The 20,515-nt window shown below is 39.6% G+C and overlaps 1 protein-coding gene across 1 annotated transcript; it reads left to right on the top strand.

The window, feature by feature from the left end:
• The first annotated feature begins 1,523 nt into the window (after positions 1-1,523).
• PRRG4 (proline rich and Gla domain 4) lies at positions 1,524-18,063 on the top strand. The gene is made up of 6 exons (XM_081154407.1): positions 1,524-1,733; positions 2,042-2,166; positions 7,156-7,319; positions 8,662-8,710; positions 9,814-9,946; positions 14,559-18,063. The coding sequence occupies exons 2-6, from the start codon at positions 2,064-2,066 to the stop codon at positions 14,791-14,793; spliced, it is 684 nt and encodes a 227-aa protein (XP_081010533.1). The 5' UTR covers positions 1,524-1,733; positions 2,042-2,063; the 3' UTR covers positions 14,794-18,063.
• Positions 18,064-20,515: the final 2,452 nt, after the last annotated feature.

Consider the following 20,515-nt stretch of genomic DNA (forward strand, 5'->3'; position numbering starts at 1 on the left):
CCTCTAAATCTGGCTTTGTAACAGTTTAATATCAACTATATTGATTTTAGATAACCCCGTAAGTATTATAATACAAAATAATTTTATGTATAAGAAACAAAATATAAAGTAAATTCAGGTGTTGTGACTTGTGATGTTGTCTTGCCTTGCATGATGCTGGGGGGAGGGAGGAGGAAAAAAATGCTTTTTTTCTGTACTTTCACTAGGTGAAGGGAGGGGGGAGCATGTTGTGGGCTACAGGAAGGAAAGCTAATAAATAGGCTGGAAGTAATATTCTACCAGCAGGAACTCGACAGCTCCAGTTAAATGCTTTGATATAGTGGCTCATTTGCAGAGCAAAAACAAGATTTATTACATTTCCTTCCAAGTGTTTATCTTAAAAACAATTACAAGGTTTTAATTATACTGCTGAATCAAATAAGTACCAAAGATCAAGCGTTGCAGTTTTTCTTTCCTCTCAATAAATATTAATGTTAGTAATGCTGGAGGGTAAAAATGTAAATAGTTTTTGGACAATATTTGCAACCTTGTTTGTTATGAAAAAAATTTTTTTTTCCAAAAAGAGCTAGAGAGAAAGATGTTTGGCATTGCAAATTAATTTGCATGATTGTTAAAAAACGAACACGTGGTTTGAAGATAAACCAGATCTGAACACGTATTTCTTGATTTTTGCCAAATAAAATTAGGTTTAATTTTATAAATAAAAAAATGAAAATGAAAAAGGCAAATCATGTCTTATTATCATAATGGAAATAGTTTTGACCTTGGAGATTCCTTGAGAAGATCTTGGAGACGTCCCAGATCTGGCAGACTACACTTTGTGAACCAATGCCACCGAATAATTTTTTAAAAATATCTCTTTATTGATTTCAGAGAGAGGAAGGGAGCAGGAGAGAGCGATAGAAACATCAGTGAGGAGAGTCATTGATCGGCTGCCTCCTGCAGGCCCTCTACTGGGGATGAGCCCACAACCCAGGCATGTGCCCCGACCGGAATCAAACCTTGATCTCCTGGGTCCCAGGTGATGCTCCACCGCTGAGCCACGCCCAGCCGGCCTCCACCGCATAATTTTAAACGTCACTTCCCATTTCACGTTATTAATAAAGTGAATTTTCTCTGATGCATATTTTGTCTTCTTTCCCAATCACCCTTTAAGGGCTGCTGACTCAAGGTAACCACAAGACGCCCTGTCTAGTGGAACCCAAAGCGAAAAGCCGCGGACGCTCCGAGGGCGCTCGGCTGAGCGCCGCCTGAAAACGCCCCCCTGAAACCGCAGAAAAAGCCGAGTTTCGCGGAGATCAAACCAGCCACCCGCGCGCCAAGGCGGGGCCAGAACTGGAGGCCGGAGGCCGGGCTCGCCCAGGGCTCAGGGCAGAAAGTTCGCGACGCTGCGAGCCGAGCACAGCCGCCCGGAGACGCCGGCCCATCGCCCGCCCGCCCTCCGCAGGTCGGCGCGCGGGAGGAGGGGCGCCGCCCGCGGCTCCCAGGTAGCGCCACCCCGCACTCCCGCAGGGATCCGCTGCGCCGCCTCTCGGGTCCCGCGCGCCGGTGCCTCGGGGCAGCCCCCGCGGACCCCAGGCGCTTTCCCGGCCCGAGCGTGGGGCCGCCCCGCCATGCGGAGAGCGTCGCGGAGATTTGAGGGGCGCGGACAGCGAGGGTCTGGCGGCCGCAGGCGCCGCCCTGCAACGGGGCTCGGGCCCGGGGGCGGCGGGAACATGCGCCCGGAGCTGCAGGTGCGCGGCCCGGCGGCTTGGCCCCGGCGGGGAGCGGGTTTCTCGGAGCGGCGCCCTCCGCAGGCCGGGTCCGACTCGAACGCCCGTGGCGACCGGCGCCTGCTCGGGCGTCGGCGGAGGCCGGGGCGCGGCGTTTGTCGCCAGGTGCTCTCGCGGCCGCTTCCAGGGCGCGGAAGGAACCCGGGTGACCGAAACCGCACGCGGGGCGCAGTCGTGCGGCGGCTTTGAGCACAACAGGTCTCAGAGCCTGCGGAAGCTCCAAGTGCTGAGCCAGGGCCTCTGCTGACGCGCTTTTCTGTTGGTTTCAGCTCGTTTGACTGTTGCTGGACTATGTTGACACTTCTGGTTCTGCTCAGCCAGCTGCCCGCGGCCGCCGTCGCGCTGCCCCTCGGTGCGCGCAGTCGGGAGGGGCCCGGGCGTGCGGGCGACCAAGGTAAGCGCGGCTTCAGCTTCCCAGGAAACCCTCGTGCAGCCCCGCGCCGCCTATTACGGATCTCAAATTAGAAAGCGCAGTGTTTGAAATTACATGCCCTCGTCAATCGTGGCAGCACTAAAATATTCTTTAGTTTAATTTGTGGTTTATTTGGTAATGTTGTGGTTTGTTAAGTGCAGTTTATACAAATTGATTTTGAGTTACTTTTGATTAAATATATATATTTAAGACCTGGTTTGTGGTTAACCGGAATGGAGAACCTATTTCAGCTTCTAAAATCAGCGAGTGCCATTTTTTTACATGGGGCTCTGTGGTCATTATAATGAGCATAATTAGTTGTTCTTCCTGGCAAGATGGAGGGAGAGTCCAAGATCTAGTCTGGACTTGTTGAGACCCTGGGCAAGTAACGTGAACCTTTTGGCTTGAATTTCGTCATCTGTAAAATAATTAGGGTGAGGAGTGGAATGATCCCTGAGGCCCTTTTTGATTTTCAAATCTCTGGATATAGTCAGATGGTTGTGAGATTAGGTTTGGGGGCTTGCTAACTTGTATTTCCATGCCTTGTGAGTTCTCAGTCATAAAAAAAAAAACACAGTTCCTGCCCATGTTTTAAGAGCCTAACCTAAAAAAAAAAAAAAAAACAGAAAAGAAGGGAAAAAAATGGCTTTGGCCTGTGCAGGTCTTGCTCAGTGATTAGAGCGGTTGCCCTCGGACCGAAGAATCTCTGGTTCGATTCTGGTCAAGGCTTGATCCCTAGCCCCAGTTGGGGTGCTTGAGAGAGGCAACCAATTGATGCCCCCCCCCCCCCAAACTCTCCCTGAAAAGCAATGGAAAAATTATGGTCAGGATTAAATACAAATAAAAAAATGGCTTTGGCCCTCAGCATCCTTTCCCTGCCTTGTCATTGTGGTTCCCTACCAGCGCTAGTGCTTTGGATCTACTTCCCCACACGTTCCTTATCCCTTCTCATCAGATCCTCCTCTCAGCTCACTTTCATTTGGGAAGGATCTGTTACACTAATACTCCTGGATGGCTTATTAATGATTAATACAGCTTAGTGTGTTAAACCTTCTAGGAGTGTGTGTGTGTGCGGTTTAAGATAGGGCAGTTATCTTAACCCAAAGGAATGGAACCCTGATGGCAGAATTCTAGGCAATTGGTTAGGCTAGTTAGTGGGGAAAGGACAGATTTTTGGAAGGAGATCCTTCTTGGTACCTCCCAAGTTGTACCATATATGTAAGTTCACTCATATATAAGGTTGATGGTCTATTCTCAGTGGGACCAGATGCTGATCCTCAGAATACTTGTGAATGCATTCATTCATTCACACAACAACAGGAAAAAAAGATACTCTCAAGAACATCACAAACTCTAGAAGGAATTCGGAAATCATACTTGAGTGCAAAAGGCTGGTGATATCCGTGGAAAACGTGAAAGAGGAATCCTGTATATTTAAAAAGCCAACTTGTTCAGTTAGTAACCACTTTATTAACACATACTCTGTGTCAGGCCCTACGCTAGGGACTGGAGGTGTAGAAATGAAAGACTGTAATCCTTGCCCTGGAGGGCCTTTTCATCGATCACGGAGGCTGGGTGTAAACAGGAAATCTCCATAAACTGCGAGACAGAGGTAGGAACAGAAACCTACCTGGAGAGCAAAGGAGAGAGTGAGTAGCAATGACTGTCTTGGGATAGTTGTGTGGCACAGAAACCAATGCTCTCTATCTGCAAACGAGGTATAATAAATGGAAATATGAAAAGTTACTAAGAATATAAGGGATCTAAATTCTGACAGAGGTCAATGACTTAGAAGGAGATTCAGGAGAGAAGAGGAGAATGAAATATTTGGGTTGGTGGGTCTGAAATGGTGGATGCGCAGAGAGCCTCTTAGAATGGCCTAAGACAGGAGAAAGAGAGGTCGATAGAGAATCTGAGGAGGCCGATTCAAAAGCACAAAAGCCGGAGGGAAAATAGCATCACTGGAGGAAGTTCAGGATGCTCCAGAGGCAAGAAAGTTTGCTGCTTTCAATTATAAGCACTTTCAGGGTTACTTAGAACCCAAACAACAAAGGACAGTATTTCTCCTAAGACTATAAAGGAGGCAGGGAAAAGTTTAGTAAGGCGCTGAAGGTCTAAGGTCAACCGCAGAGCGAACTGGAGCTTTCATACTCGGGGAGGTGGCAAACAACAGCCTCTGGCTGAGGATTTTTACTGGCACAAATATCACTTCAGGGACAGTCAAAGACATTTATGCCTCTCTTTTGTATTCCTTTCAAGTTGAAAGTAGCTTTATTGAGTGCCATTCGGAGGGTGGGGATATTTTTATAACTCTGATAACCCACTAGAACAGAAGACTGACAATGAGAAATTTGGCACTGCTTTTTTAGCCAATAAAATATAAAGATCTAGGCAAACCTGAGAAGTAGCAATACAGAAGCAGAGTTCTATTTCTCCTTTCTGAAATTTGATTTCCTATAGTTGTAGCTAAGTTAGGCAGGCTCTGAGGTACTGCATCACATGTGTTTAGTATTTTAAACACATGTCAAGCTGAGTAACACCAGACTATACCTATAAATTGCTTCAACTGATAGAATTTAGGTCCAATATTTCCTTCCACAATAGGAAAATTCACTTCATTCATTCATGTAGTAAATAATTTTTTGAACACCTCTTTTGTGTCAGGTACCAGCATCACTGCTTTAATGGAACTTTCCTTCTAGCAAGGAGATCAGAGTGGTAACGTATAAGTAAAACATATAGAACATTAAGGAGTGATAGGTGCTATGGAGAAAAACAAAATATAATAGGAGACAGGGAGTGCCAGAGGTGGGCAGGTGGGGGGGGGTTCAAGGTAACACTGAACAAAATCCTGACGGAGGTGAGAGAACAAACTGAAAGAAGAAAGTTCTATTCAGAGGAAATAGCAAGTACCAAGGCAGGAGGGAACCAGGCCTGTTGGAAGCCAGTGTGCAGCTACAATAGACTTTTGCAAGGAGACCTTTAGCGGGCCATTGCGAGAATCCCAGTGAGAGAGGATGAAGACTTGGAAAAATTTTCATTCTGTCACCATGTGGTGAGAGCATAAAATCTACAAGAAGACAAGGGAGAAGAAAGAATAGAAATATTTCATCACACTGTTTCTGCCTTTTAGAATATTTCTTAAAACAAGTATCACCAGTGATCCTGTTTTAGCTTCCCCTTGGTTCAAACAGCCCTTGTATATTATTCATAACATGAAAATGAATACATTAGACTAGTGCTGGCTAATAAAACTATGTGAACCACATAAATAAAATAAAATTTTCTAATAGCCACATTAAAAAGTAAAAAGAAATAGGCAAAATTAAGTTTAATAATGTTTTTAATTTAACCCAATATATCTAAAATATTTCCAAATATAAGCAATATAAAACATTGAACTATTTCAGCCTTTTTTTAACTAAGTTTTTTAAATCCTGTGTGTATTTTATAATTACAGTACATCTCAATTCAGATTTAGCCACATTTTAAGTACTCAATAGGCATATACTGTATGGCTATTGGCTACTGTATTGGAAAAAACAGCTCTATAAAATTCAGACCTGTTTGGAAAGGCAATTGATTAGTAGAAGAAGGTATGACTGTCCTCAAGGGGCTAAGAATAAATGGCCTCCTGAGGTCATTCACAAATTAGTTCTTCATCTTTCAGACCCTCTCTCCTCAGTCTTGAGTAGTCTTTCAATTGCCCACTTTAATGTATTCTCCCTTTAATAAAGGTTAGCAGTGAGAAATACTAATGCTTTTCAGTTTTCAGAGTTTCTGAATTCCAGTCTCAGTAATGTGATCTGTATGTAGAGAGATCACTTAAGCTTTGTTTATGTGATATTAGAACAGGTTTAAAGTTTGTGAGCTTTGAAAATGCTGCCATGGTGGAATATTCTTGTTTTGTGTTAACCTGCTTAACTCTATCTTGTTTACCATTTACCTTCCCAGCAAATATAGAGTGAATCTTGTAAAGCATTGTAGACACCTATTTGGGGATGGGTGGAAGGAGATACTCCCTTGGGAGTAATTAATATCTTTTCATTAATCTTATAATTAACTTATCATTTTATTAACTTCGAAATTTAAAATTTTGTAAGTTTTAGTATAAACTTGATTTAACAGTTTTAATATAAATGTATTAATTTACCTTATTAACCAGTGTCATTCAAATAAGTTTAATAATTTTTGAAAATGTATTTATAGTTTTAAAACATAAATAGATCTTAGTGATTATTTAGCTCATTTCCCAATTTTACAAATGACGAAATGGCAACCCAGAGATATAAGTGACTTAACAGGATACGATAGCTAAGCTAAGTTAAAACCAAGAATCTCTGTCTTCTTTTTTTTTTAAATTTTTTAAATATGTTTTTTATTGATTTGAGAGAGAGAGGGGAAGGGAGAGGGAGAGAAAGAAACATCCATGGATTGGTTGCCTCCTGCACATCCCCTACTGGGGATCAAGCCAGCAACCTCCGGCATGTGCCCTGAGGGGAAATTGAATCTTGGACCTCTCAGTGTGTGGAATGACATTCAACCAACGTAGCCAAACTGGCCAGGGCAAGAATCTTTGTCTTCTAACACTTAGTACAGTACTGTCCATTACATCAGATTAGTTTCTCTCAGTCAAGATAATAGGAAACCAACCCTTTAGGAATAAAATAGTCTGGCCTGTCTTTTACTGAAAAAAATAATTCTCTGGAGGGAAAAGTGATATTTAAAGAATTTTTACTTATGCTGATAATTTTGGACATAATCAACTCCAAAATTTTCTGGAGTTGTGCTAATATTCATGTTTCATATTTAGCAGAAATTATTTTTACTGATATTTCTTTTTGTCAGATTTGAAAACCATACAGGAAAGTTTGGTATAATTCAAAGAACTATTCACTCTTTTCACAGTTTCACAGGAATTTTCTTCCTCGTCGTTAACAGTGTTCGAAATCTTTCTATTTCTTTGTTAAGTCTTTATGTCAAAAGAAGCAGCCAGCACTGTCATGGGGAGACACCTGCTGTATAACAGATTCGACCTGGAGCTGTTCACGCCCGGCGACCTGGAGAGGGAGTGCACTGAGGAGCTCTGCAGCTACGAGGAAGCCAGGGAGATTTTTGTAGATGAAGACAAAACGGTAACTTCACTGGTGATGTGCATGGGCTGGGAATTTACTAAATTGTGCTTAAGAAAACGGCCCTTTCGGTCATTAGAGGTTTTTTTTGCTTTAAATAAAATCAGTAGTCCATACCTGTTACCTCTTTCTACTTCCTTAAAAAGCTAATTAGCTTTAAATTCAGACTTTGCTTTATAGTTAAATAATTGGGCTTATAGTCATCAGCAAATGATCGATTACGCTGTGATTTTGTGGGTTTAATGTTTATTATATTCAAAAACAACCATGAAGCAGAGTGAATTAAACTTCAGGATATAATTCAAGTTAGTTCTCTGATACAGGCTTTAATCATTCAAGACTCCGAGCAATTTTTCCTATCGGTGACCTAACCTGTGGGACTACTGTATTTATATCTCAAGTATTGACAGTCTACTCTGTGCCAAGTGCTCTGCTAGATACTGAAGATACAAAATATATAGTTCCTGCACTCAGGAGTTTGTTGTTTGGTGTGACTTTTATAAGTTCTCCCTTAAAATGCAATTAAATCCTGTCTGTTAATCTTGGAAAGGTACAAAACAGAGACAGCACTGGCCTTGTTATAATCTGGCATATTCTTGAAGAATGCTAAGTGACCCACATTCTTTACTTTTGTAGATTAAATAACCCCAGCTCCTTTTCCCCTTCCTCAGAAGTTCCATTCTACTCCTTGGTCAATAAGAACCTCGCTAGGTATCCTTCAGATGCAGGTATTAATGGAACTCAGTTCTTTTTTCCCAAAACTGTGCCCAGCCTCCGTGCTAAGATCTGCCACCTGTATTAGAGAAGGAAAACACATCTACCCTTTGTAATGGTGCCTGTTGAGATTTTATTTTGTTTTTCACAGTTCCTTAAACTGTGCTTCCATCCTCTCAAGTAACACTGAACTTAAACACCAAATCAAGAAATACCTTTCAGTAAAATCTAGCAAACTGAGGGCCCACCGAGCAGCATAGAAAAATGCAGACTCCTTTTCAAAAATGAGTCCCCTGCCTTAGCTTCCACCTTTGGTACTTTCACCAACTCTCCAACGTAATAGTTTCCCCGATGCCTGAGCGGGAGCTCTGAGCAGGTGAAGGGAGAAAAGCAAGGTACAGTGGTAGAGAAGTGGCACTGCCAATAATCCCCTGACCAATTCCAGAGTTGGGAGAAACAGTAGTGCATGGTAGTGCTTTAATTAGAATGAGTCACACCCTTAAGCTTCAGTGAACTGGTATCCTACCTGTGGCACATGCCAAAAATTTACCACCCCTAGTCTAGGTCATTGGGACCAAATGAAATGATAATAAAGAAATTAAATAAACTTGGAAATTTACCTTTCTCTTAGATGGCATTTTGGCAGGAATATTCGATTAAAGGACCAACCACAAAATCAGGTAAGACAAGAATTGATTAAATAATGCTTTTCCCACACTCTTTTATGATACATTTAGTTTCATTGTTTGAGTTTGGTTGTTGCTCAACATTACTTACCTTGTAAATTCAAGAAAAATTTCTTAACTATACACTGGGCTATCTGAGACAGAGAAGGCCACACATTCATCTATTTACACACTGAAAATCAAGTTTGGTGAGATACTGGGGAAATGAGATAATAGGCGTGAAGCTGCTTTAAACAGCTCAGCTAAGTCAAGACTTGCACAGAATAAACGTTGTACTCCATTGGTTTCAAGTAGTAAACGATTTAAATTTTTTTTTTGTCTTTATCATTACAACTGAATGGAATACATATGCTACTAGGTAAGTTAAGATTGTTAGGTAGAATGAAGTGACTTCTAGAGAGGGACAATCTTGTCTTTCATCTGTATCAATCATCTCTAGCTGACTTTTAGTCAGGTGGGTTTTTGCCAGCTATTCTTTCATTCCTCTTATGTAGGGCCCCAGCCTATAGGGAGACTATATTACATAACTACACTAGAGTTGCTCAGTACATTTATCTTAGTAGTTAATATCAAAGTATGTCTAGTGGAACGAAGTTTATGTTTATCCCACTTAGTGTGGAATATTATTTATTTAATATGACCCGTTTAAAAGAAATGAAACCATAACTAGGGCTTTCAGGAAGTGTCGTTTAAAAATTCTTTAGGTCATATGTCCAGCAGAAGGATTTTTAAAAAAACCAATATTAGCCCAGCTAGGCGTGGTTCAGCAGTTGAGCACTGACCTAGGATCCAGATCACTGTTAGATTCCCCATCAGGGCACATGCCTGAGTTGCGGGCTCAATCCCCAGTTGGGGGCGTGCAGGAGGCAGCCGATCAATGACGACTCTAATCATTGATGTTCCAACTCTGTCTCCCTCTCCTCTCCTGTCTCTGAAATCAATAAAGATATATTTTTTAAAAACACAAAAAACAAAAAACACCGATATTAATTATTTGATGCTTAATACTGTGCTTAGACCCAGAGTTAAATGTATTGAAATCACAGGTAGTGCTTTTCAGTTGTTATATTTATGTCATTTTAATGATTTTTCTTAAGGTGGTAACAGAGAGAAAATTGATGTTATGGGCCTTCTGACTGGACTAATTGCTGCTGGAGTATTTCTGGTTATTTTTGGATTACTTGGTTACTATCTTTGTATCACTAAGTGTGACAGGCAAGGGCATCCAGGGTAAGTACCAAGTGAAAATACTTAATTCACTATTATACATCCTGTACTGTTATTTTTAAGTGGATTAAAAATGGCTGCCTGTCTTTTAAGTAAACTTTTTATTTTGGAATAATTTTAGATATGTAGGAGAGTTGCAAAGATAGCACAAAGAGGTACCACATATCTTTCACCCAGTTTCCCTCATTGTTAACATCTTACGTTATCATAGTGCATTTATAAAACTAACAAACCAACTACTAGCTAAATTCCAGACCTTATTTAGATTTCACCAATTTTTCCATTACTGTCCTCTTTCTGCTCTAGTACATTGCATTTAGTTGTCATGTGTCCCCAGTTTCCTCTAGAATGTGACAGTTGTTTGGTTGCCTAATTTAACACAAATAAAAAAAACTTTAAAATGCTGTTTCTAAGGTCCTTCAAAAGACTATAAGGAGATTCACAAATGTCAGCTTGGTTTTTCAGTATTTCCTTCTTGAGCAGGTAGCAGATACCAGTGTCCCCACATTATTTCCAGAGGCAAGAAGTTCCTAGTTTACTCTGAGTCACACTGAAATCAGATCTGGCCATGTGACTACCCGAATAGAAACAGAATAACTGGCTTTTAAATTCAATTATTTTTACTGACACTTCAAATTAAATAAAAATTAATAAGATGGTTACCACTTGAAGATAATAGCACATTAATAAAGCTTCGTAAATATTCAGAAAAGCTACGATAATTTGCATAATAGAACCTCAACATACTTATAGGAATGAAAAGTTATTATAGTCTGTATTATCTGTATTACCTTCTCAGTAAATATAGATGAGTAAGTGTAGAATAATGTTATTCAAAGAAAGCACCCGATGCTAAACAGACTATTCAAAATTGGTACCCCTAGTCACACTTTCAAATTAAGTGAACAAGCGCATGATGGTGACCAGCTGATGAAAGGTTATGGATGTAGATAACGTGATGGTTGCTCAACATTGCGAATGTAACTAATACCCCTGAATCGTGTAGGTAAAAATGGTTAAAATGGCAAATTTTAAGTTATATATATTTTGCCACAGTGAAATAGTTTTCTTTATTGTTAAGGTAAGAGTTTAGGGCAACAGATGTGTAATTAGGGCGCATCTGTTGGAGGATGGAAGCTGAAGCCACAAGAGTAGGCAAGTTCCCGGTGAGATTCAAGAGCAGAAGGCAGAGGGCCAGGCCTGTAGGGATGCCCAGAGCCCGCGAACAGGGCAGAGGACAGGACGGCGGCCGCCGAACTGTGGTTCTGTCCCCAAGCTGGAATCCCTGACGCGCGCCCTGGGGCGTTCCCGTGACCTGTGGCCATGGACTAAGGAGTTCATCAGAGACTTCTGCAAATCCTGTAGAAACCCAAGCGGCGAGAGAAAGGAAGGAAGGGTTTATTTAATTTCTCTTAAGCCGCTATCTTTTAAGCCATGTGACTTCTATTAATTTCCCCTTACTTAACAGACAGGAAATGAGCAAGGTCTTTGCATTTTTGAGAACTAAGATTTTTTTCAATGTGGCTTTCTCCACAAGCTGGTAGAGTCCTCCTGGAAACTCACAGGTTAGTGAAGAAATAGGTAAAGTTTGTCTTTGAACACTTCTTGTCTTTTTCTTTCCCGTTTCCACCCCATTCATGATGTTTTCCCAAAAGGAGTCATGTAGGCCCTCATGTTTAATAATTCCATGCAAGGTCTGTGACATCACGGCCATTATTCAGTGTCCTCATGCTTGACATTTTCTTCTCTCTTCTCCCATGTTTTTCTTCATTTTTTCTACTTTTCTGCACCGCTGCATCTTCGTGGCCTTTTTTCTTTTTTTAATATGTTTTTATTGATTTTTTTAGAGAGAAAGGATGGGAGAGGGAGAGGGAGAGAGAAACGTTACTGAGAGAGAAACACCATCATCAGTTGGCCGCCTCCTGCACGCCCCCTGTGGGGATCGAGCCTGCCACCCGGGCACGTGCCCTGACCAGGAGCCAAACCCAAGACTGCGTGGTGCATGGGACCACGCTCGACCAACTGGGCCGCATAGGCCTGGCTTTATGCTCTTCTTTCTCTGAAACCTTTTAGCTTCTTCCCCATGAGGTTAGAAGCACAAGTCAAAAACAGAGAGATCAAAGTGGTGCCATTATTATGCACGTTTTCCATGTATTAAAATAAAAAATCCTGGATATCTCTTATTTTCAAAAAAGATTAGTTATACTTAATGTGAGTACAGTATAATGCCATACAGTTCACAATCATTTTTACATCTGTTGTCTCACTTTGTTCCTCATAGCAACCCTTTGTGTTTTAGGGGACATTTCAAACTAGATTTACCAAATATTCCCCTATGTTGGAATTAACTTTCAAATACTTACTAAAGTACATTTAATCTGCTGTCCCAAGAAATTCTTCCAGCAGAGTTATTTGTTTCTATAGTTTGCAAGTCTGAAAATGGGGGAAGGGTGGGGAAATATTTGGGAAGGAGTGAAAAATAAGATCATTGTCAGAAAAGTTTGTGTCATTCCTCTGTAATAACATGCCAAGAAATGGGAAACAAGGTCTTTTCATTTCTTAGTTTCCTTATTTTGTGGAGTAAAATTGGCATAATAGGATGTCCATTTACTTGAGATGTTATTGGTGCATACTTTCTGATTTCAGTCATTTAAGATGTATGGAAGAACTAGTTGTGTAGATATTTAATGACTTTGATGCAATTATTATATTGTTCCTATATCTTAAGTTTTGAAAGTCGACATGGAAAAGTTTTTGTTCAAATAAAACATCTTGCTCCTGTTCCCTGTGAGCAAACAAATAGAACTTTTCGTCACAAGCTAATGAATGTGGCAAGTGACTAGCCTATCATGAACACATTCCAGATTTCTGACAGAGGAGGAATTGTGTTTAGCCCTCTAAGTAAACTTGCAGTGCTCTCAGTCACCTCTCAACTATTGAAGAGCTGATTATCCAGTTCCTAGATTTACACAGGTCTTTTTCTTCTCTCCTTCCCTCCACAAAGGAAAGGGTGTTTTAAGGGGCAAATTGACTGACTTAGTTTGGAAAAGTTTACAGAATTTTGGGTCTGCTAAACTGCCTCTTGTTGGGAAGGATATTGTAAATTTTTTTTAAAAAATACATTTTTATTTATTTAAGAGAGGAAGGGACAGGGAGAGAGAGATAGAAACATCAATGATGAGGGAGAGTCATTGATCAGCTGCCTCCTGCACACCCCCGACTGGGGATGGAGCCCACAACCCGGGCATGAGCCCTGACTGGGGATCCAGCCTCAGTCTCCTGGATCATAGGTGGATGCTCAACCACTGAGCCATGCCGGCTGGGTGTGGATATTATAAATATTGACTAGGGGTTGGGATTACCTACGAATTTTAATTATCTTGTTAGCCATAACTAGAGGAGGTTATTTATGTATAGATGCTTCATAGATAGCCAGCTTCACGGTCTAAAGAGGTCAGTTTACTAATGTTTAAATCATTTTGTTATTCGCAAGTGAGCAGGGAAAACATAGGTTCAAAACATCAGACCCATGTTGCATTTCAGTTTTCATTGGCTGGTATAGCTGACAAAGTTTTGTGAAAAATGGTGGGACTTGAACTAGGCCATATATTTTTTAAAATTATGCCTTAGCTGGTTTGGCTCAGTGGTTAGAGTGTCGGCCCGCAGACCAAAGGGTCCTGGGTTCTATTCCAGTCAAGGGCACGTACCTCAGGGCACGTGCAGGAGGCAACCAATTGATGTGTCTCTCTCACATCGATGTTTCTCTCTCTCTCTTTCCCTTCCACACTCTCTCTGAAAAAGCAACAGAAAAAATATCCTTGGGTGAGGATTGAAAAAGAAAATGTTGGGCTTAGCTCAGTGGAGTGGGGAAAAGACATAATCTAAGAAAGGGAACCATACCAGTGAAAACATAGAGATGGGACAGAACTCATTGCACATACTGAGGAGTGTTAAGAGGCTACCTTGGCAAGAGCAGAGAGCTCTAAAAAATAAAAGAAGGCCAGAATAAGGGAGGCTTTGCAAAGGAGGCCCAGGAGTTAGAACTTGATGCAATGGAAAGAAGGCTGCAGGTTAGATTTTCCCAGAGGAGAGTGATGTGATGGAAGAACTGTTTAGGCGGTATCTATGCACCAGGCAGCAGGACTGCAGGCAGGGGACAGAGGAGAGAGACAGACATCAGCTGTTGTGATTATCTGTGGCATCGGTTTCCTTGACTTGGCACTGTGTTGCCTTTCAACAAAGCCTGGGTTTGGTTTCACACCATACTTTGAGGAAGTTTTCATCCAGGAGCAGGAGAAAAGGGAAATTAGCATGTTTCGAGTCCTTCTTATAGAGGTAGCTGTTATTATCCCCACTTTACAGAGGTGGAAACTGAGTTAGGTAACTTGCCTTTGGTCACATAGCTAAGAAATGACAGGATCTGGTTTCATATCCATGTCTGACTTTAAAGCTCTTGATCTTTCCACTAGACCAAGACTCTTTCTGTTGTTAGAAAACTGTTGCTATATTAATAAATTGGGTTCAACTTTTATCAAATTAGTTAGATTTTTAAATATTGCCATCTTAACATAAAAATGCTGCCTTTTCTAGACATAAATGGTGTCTCTCTGTTTAGTTCTTCAGCCACCTACGTGAGACGGGGCAGGCAGACTCCCTCCATCATTTTCAGAGGACCTGAGGAGGCTGTCTTGTCTCCATCGCCACCTTCACTGGAGGACACAGGATTACCTTCTTATGAACAGGCCGTGGCACTGACCAGAAAACACAGTATTTCACCGCCACCACCATATCCTGGGCCAGCAAAAGGGTTTAGGGTATTTAAAAAGTCTATGTCACTCCCATCTCACTAAGCCCATCTTGCCATCTTGGTGGTAGAGGAGATTGATGTTATTGGACTGGTTCATTTTCCCCGAACCGTAAAGACACATCAGTTCAGCCCTTTATGACAAACTGCAAGAAGTAAAGGGGGAATAAGCACAAGTACTACACCACAGAAGTTCTGTTGGCATCTTGAACCTGAACTTGAACAGTATCAGCTTGATAAGAAGCCTGGACTCCATATCCTTGCAGTTAAGACGAGAGCACTTTTTTTTGTTTAATGGTTCCCAAAAAATCTGTAGTATGGACGTCATAGCTAAAACTGGTGAAATACCTGTGTCCTTTGTGCAGATAAAGGTTTTCGATTTTTTGTGTTGAATATTTAAAAAGTAAGAATTCCTAATCATTAGATTATCCCAAGTCCTAAGATTGGGCCCACTCTTTATTAGGATTTCTTGTTGATTGTAAAACTTCACAGAATTTGATATTTCATTATAAATTGGTGGCCTTAATATAATCACTTTGTTTTATATATTAAATTATTACATAGCATTCACCATATTTTGCAAGTTTTAGTTGTTAACTCTTGCTATCAGTCGTGTTTCATTATGAAGAGTGGGATTAGTAATTTTCTTAAAACAAAAAACACTTGCTAGCGAGTTAGATCTTTAGAGGATTGCAATAGCAAGGATTTGCAAGAGTTGTTGTACTAACAAATAAATAAATAGGCCTGAAATCTAGGAGTGACTAGAACTTGATAAAGTTGCCCATATTACTAAGTAGACACACCTCTTTTATTGTTAAATTATCTCTATGTAACTGTATATAATTATTTATCTTGAAAATGTGTTGATTTTCTAAATAATAGCTTGAGAACCTAGAATAAGTAATTTACTTTTTTGCTATTAAAATGTTGATTAAAGTTACCATTAACCCCTTATATTTCTTAATGTCTGGACATAAAACACCATAGGTAACCATTTTAACTTATACTTTTTCTCTTTCTAATTATATATGTGACCAGTCTCTCCTTAAAAATGTAGCAGAGTATAAACTATAAACCTCTGGAGTGTGTGTGCACAAATTTATGAGGGTGAGTGTGTATGTATGTGTAAATTTGTTTCCTGCTTGCAGGAGCTCAAGAAATACAACCATTAAATGTAATACAGAGATCCAGAATCACACACAAAGAAAAGAAACATAACATACTCCCGAGAAATAGAATAGAAAATTCTGTTCTTTACGTTTTTACCAGGCATAACATTTTTTATAATTTATGATCATTTGCACAATTTTTTGTATGTAATTTTTACAAAGGTGAAATTATCAAACCCACATGCCTTTGGTAATTCTTTCCAAATTGAATGTTTAGAAAGTATAAATCATGTCACCATATGTGGTGACATGGTGTCCTTTAAGACACCATGATCTTAAGGCACATAAAAGCAATACCATAACCATTACAGACTGCCAAGAATATCAGCCTTTTATTTTCTTGTGTCTCTTTGTTTTGCTTGTCGGAAAGAAATCTAGCAACATTTACATATAATTTGGAAAAGTGGTTCTTTTAGAGCCTCCTACATTACCTATAAAAATTTTACTATTAGTCATACCTTGGCTTTACATAAGCACTTTTTCTCATGTAACTTTGCACCTTGCACTTTGCGCTTACTTTAATCCTCTCTAAAAGGTTAGAGGTAAACTCTACTTTGCTCTCTTTGTAACAGCCAGACTAAGGCATAGAAGGGTAACTTGCCCCAAACCTTACATGTTGGTGAGAGCTAGGTTTAGAATGAGCAAGCACACTTTTCTAGGCCCAACTTGGACCTATAGAATTAGACTGTCTCAAATTATGAAATCTGGGGCTCTTTAGATTTAATTCTAAATCTGTATGAGAAATTTATAAACATTTATCATATATATATATATATAGAGAGAGAGGCACATTATATACATGTATTCTTACACACATGTATTTCTTAGGATGAAAAGAAATATAAGATATGATATATTTTATTGAATCATAATTTGAAAAATTCCATGAACTTGTTTACTCCCATTGATTCACAAGAGTCTAACTGCAAAGCAAGCTTCAGAACCTGTGACAACCCCTTTCCCCTCAGCAGCAGCTCAGATCTGCCATATGCCATCATTTAGTTGCCCTAACTTAAATGAATGAACCTAGAAATCATCATTAAGATTATGGAATCACTGATATTTGTAGAGCATTCAGTGTTAACCTCATAATACTTTAAATATAAAAAGAAAAATGTGATAGAACCATAATTGACAAATGCTTATAATGATTGAAAGGAAAATATCTCAATGTAAAATTACTGACATATTTCTGTCTCATCCACCCTTTTCTATTCCTGTTGCATTTTTGGTGGTGGATTTTTTTGTTTGATTGATCTGTTTTGTTCGTGCTTCTTCCCCAGGCAACTGGTTAGTGTTAACCATTAAATCTACTTTGACACAGAGTTTTATGTTTAATTAGATGAGTTTTCCCCTCTATTACAATCAGAAAATGAATGGAAATAGGTATAAAAAGGAAATTGGACTAGAAAAGAGAAATACACATTTATAAGGTTTTACCTTCAGTAGGATAGATAATTCTACATGGAATATTCTTTTAAAAATGAAAAAAATAGCACAAAATCTGTGTGCAAGTTTTACATCTGTTAATAACATTCCCTCTGAGTAAAAACAAGGTGGGTAAAAACTCTCAGATAATTAAAAACTAGAACAAAAGTGTATTATGTGTCTTTGGTTTTCCCTAAGCCTGTAAAATCTGATCAATTTTTTCTATTAGATAATTTATATGTGTGTGTATACTCTTACTATATGTACAAGAAAATTTTTAACGAGAAAAGGTTAGTGCTGTTCAAATCTCAATTTCCTATCATTCATATTGTTCTAAATGAATGTGAATTAAATTTTATTAGTTATTTGATTTGAAATGTTGCATATGGTGCTTATACTATTAAAAGAGTGTCTAGAATTTCTGTATTTTTTAAACTAGATTCTTTTGTAGAGTGCCAATATGGCATTTTGGAATGTGTATGACATATTGATGCCTTCAATCTTCTGCATTGTGTGTTTCCTCCACCTTTTCTTGTTGTTTAAAAATATTTTCCTAACAGGTTAAGAGCTTAAGGCAGTCTAGTACAAATATGTCAGTATTTTCATTATCTGGAAAAAGAAACCCATTTTTTTATGCATATTTTTCCTACAGCCTTGATTATGTTTTGGTTTTAATGGATTTCCTATTACACTTTTTATACATGTGAATAAACTTTATACTAAGTAAATATTTGTTGCTTGTTTCAATTAAACACACTTTTCCCTCACATAGTGGCATATAACTATATAAATTAAATGTGAACAACACAAAGCATGTTTCAAAACAACGTTTACAGAATGGTGTTGCTGTATCTATCTCTTACCCAGTGGGGCTAGCATTCTGTTAAACAATTTAATTGCAGTTGTGAAAGTGCTATTCTCTTAACATGGTTTTAATATTTATTGTTTGAGGCAAATTTATAATATATTACTCCTTAAAGCTGAATTTATTTCTGTGGCTTATGTCTATACATAATATATAGCATTTATATATGTAATTTAGTTACACTAAATTATAGTAGTACCAGTACTTCTAGCTTAAGAGAATACATTAATTCTAAGTATCATACACACAGATAAACCCTACTTGCTATTAAATATTACTTCATGTTACACATTTATATTACCTTAAATTTTTTGGATCTAATACAGTTATGCATATAAAATTAATCAAGGGAATGAGAAAACAAGCCAGTGACTAGGAGAAAATATTTGCAAAGGACATCTGATAAAGAAGGACCATTACCCAAATTATACAAAGAACTCTTAAAACTCAATAAGAAAACAACCCAATTTTTAAAATGGGCCAAAGACGTGAACAGATGCTCCACCAAAGGCAGGGCAGAAGGACAAGGCAAAGGTATTTCATCAAAGCTGTTGTTGGCTCATTTCCGGGAGGATCACTGAGAGGTGCTAAATGCCTTCCATAACAACCCACCGGGAAGCTAGGAGGCCCGAGTGTTTATCCACTGACTTCCCTTCATTGATTGAGGGTTTCTCCTGATGCAAACCCCCCTGAATTTCGGGGAGCTTCAGTGGAGTCCAAGAAAGCAGAGTGCAGAAAGACACATGGCATGAAGTAAGTCAGACTGCCTCAGAGGGAAGCCAGGGGGTCTGACACACCATGTCACGAGCAATGTTTCCTCTGAGTTTCAAGTTCTGAGTGAGCAGCCAGCCATATTCCATGAGCAGCAGAAAAACAAAAATACATAAATATAATAAAATTGGCATAATGAATAGTTCAGTGTTTACTTGGTTACTTTCATAAATGTTCTGCATGAGTGGATTTTGTGTGTGGCACTCTATGAAGAGACCAAATTTCAGCTTCTTCCCTGAAAAGAGAAAGCACTCATAGAAGCAGAAGAGACTTGAAAACATGTTGAGCAGGAAACTGTAAGTTTCTCCAGAATTTGCAGAAATTTGAAGGAGGGTTTTTTGACTTTCACTGAGTCTACCTTATCCCAAATTTAAGGAACTAAGAAATCCCATTATGACAGAACCTAATCTGATACCAAGTAATGACATGCTTAGTAGTTAGTATACTAACTAACATTAACATGCACATTAACTAATTAGGGGAAGCCTAAATCTTTCCCAACAAGCTTCCTTTACCAGGGCCACATCTGGGGATTTGGGATAAAGGGAACAGAGAAGTAACTAGAGAAAGGAGAGAAGCCCGCGGAGTGTGCCTTACACCTAGGCCGTAGCCGAGAGAAGCTGGAGGCTGGAGGCTGAGAACACATGCTCTGTCACCCTTGGGTTGAAGTTCAATGCTCCTCCAGCAGCAAAACCTCAGGAAAATATTTACCTTAAGAAGTGTTTGCAGACAACCAGGACAAATGTGACTTTCCCAAGTAATGAAATGTTTCTTTCTTGTTGTTATTGTTAGTTTTGGTGGTGTATGTGTATGTGTTTTGTGTGTGTGTGTATGTGTGTAAACCTATGAAGGAACTGTGCTTCTCATGTTGGTATACCAAATATACCATCCAGGCTGAAGATGTAGACTAGGGTGGGACATTAGGATGGGGAAGGGATGTTTTCCATGGCTTTGATCATGTCACTCCCTGCTTAAAAGGTTCTCATGGCTCCTTTTTGGGAGGAAGTGTACTAAAGTAATTAAATATTTAGGTATCAGGTCAAATATGGGACTATTTGAACATCAAAATAAATAACTAACTATGGTGATGGATTATAATCCTGTGTTCAAGGACCTCCAAGACCACCCTCAATGATTTCAATGATTTGCTATAAGGACTCACAGATTAGAGAAGTTGTGCTGAGGGTTACAGTTTGTGACTGTGAATTAATACAGACCAAAATCAGCAACGGAAAAAGGCATGTAGTGCAGAGTGTAGGGAAGACCAGGTGCAAGACTGCAGTTGTCCTCTCCCAGTGGAATCCTAGGGACACTAATCACGTGAAGTATTGCCAACCAAGGATGCTCACCTGAGCCTTGGTGTCCAGGGTTTTTATTGGGGGTAGGTCAAATAGGCAAGGCTGACTGCCTGGTGGCTGAATTTGATTCTCTAGCCTCTTCAGAGGTCAAGCTGATACTGTGTGGCTCAAAGCCCTCACCATAAATCACATTGTTAGCATAAACTATCTGGTGTGGACCAAGGCCTCAGGTAAACA

The sequence above is a fragment of the Miniopterus schreibersii genome (assembly GCF_964146895.1).
Source record: "Miniopterus schreibersii genome assembly, chromosome: 12".
NCBI classification, from domain to species: domain Eukaryota; kingdom Metazoa; phylum Chordata; class Mammalia; order Chiroptera; family Miniopteridae; genus Miniopterus; species Miniopterus schreibersii.

Coding starts and splice junctions, on each gene's coding strand:
- PRRG4 (XM_081154407.1), top strand. CDS start 2,064: ATGTTGACACTTCTGGTTCTGCTCAGCCAGCTGCCCGCGGCCGCCGTC. Junction 8,711..9,813: donor AGGACCAACCACAAAATCAG/GTAAGACAAGAA, acceptor ATTTTTCTTAAG/GTGGTAACAGAGAGAAAATT. Junction 9,947..14,558: donor GACAGGCAAGGGCATCCAGG/GTAAGTACCAAG, acceptor CTCTCTGTTTAG/TTCTTCAGCCACCTACGTGA.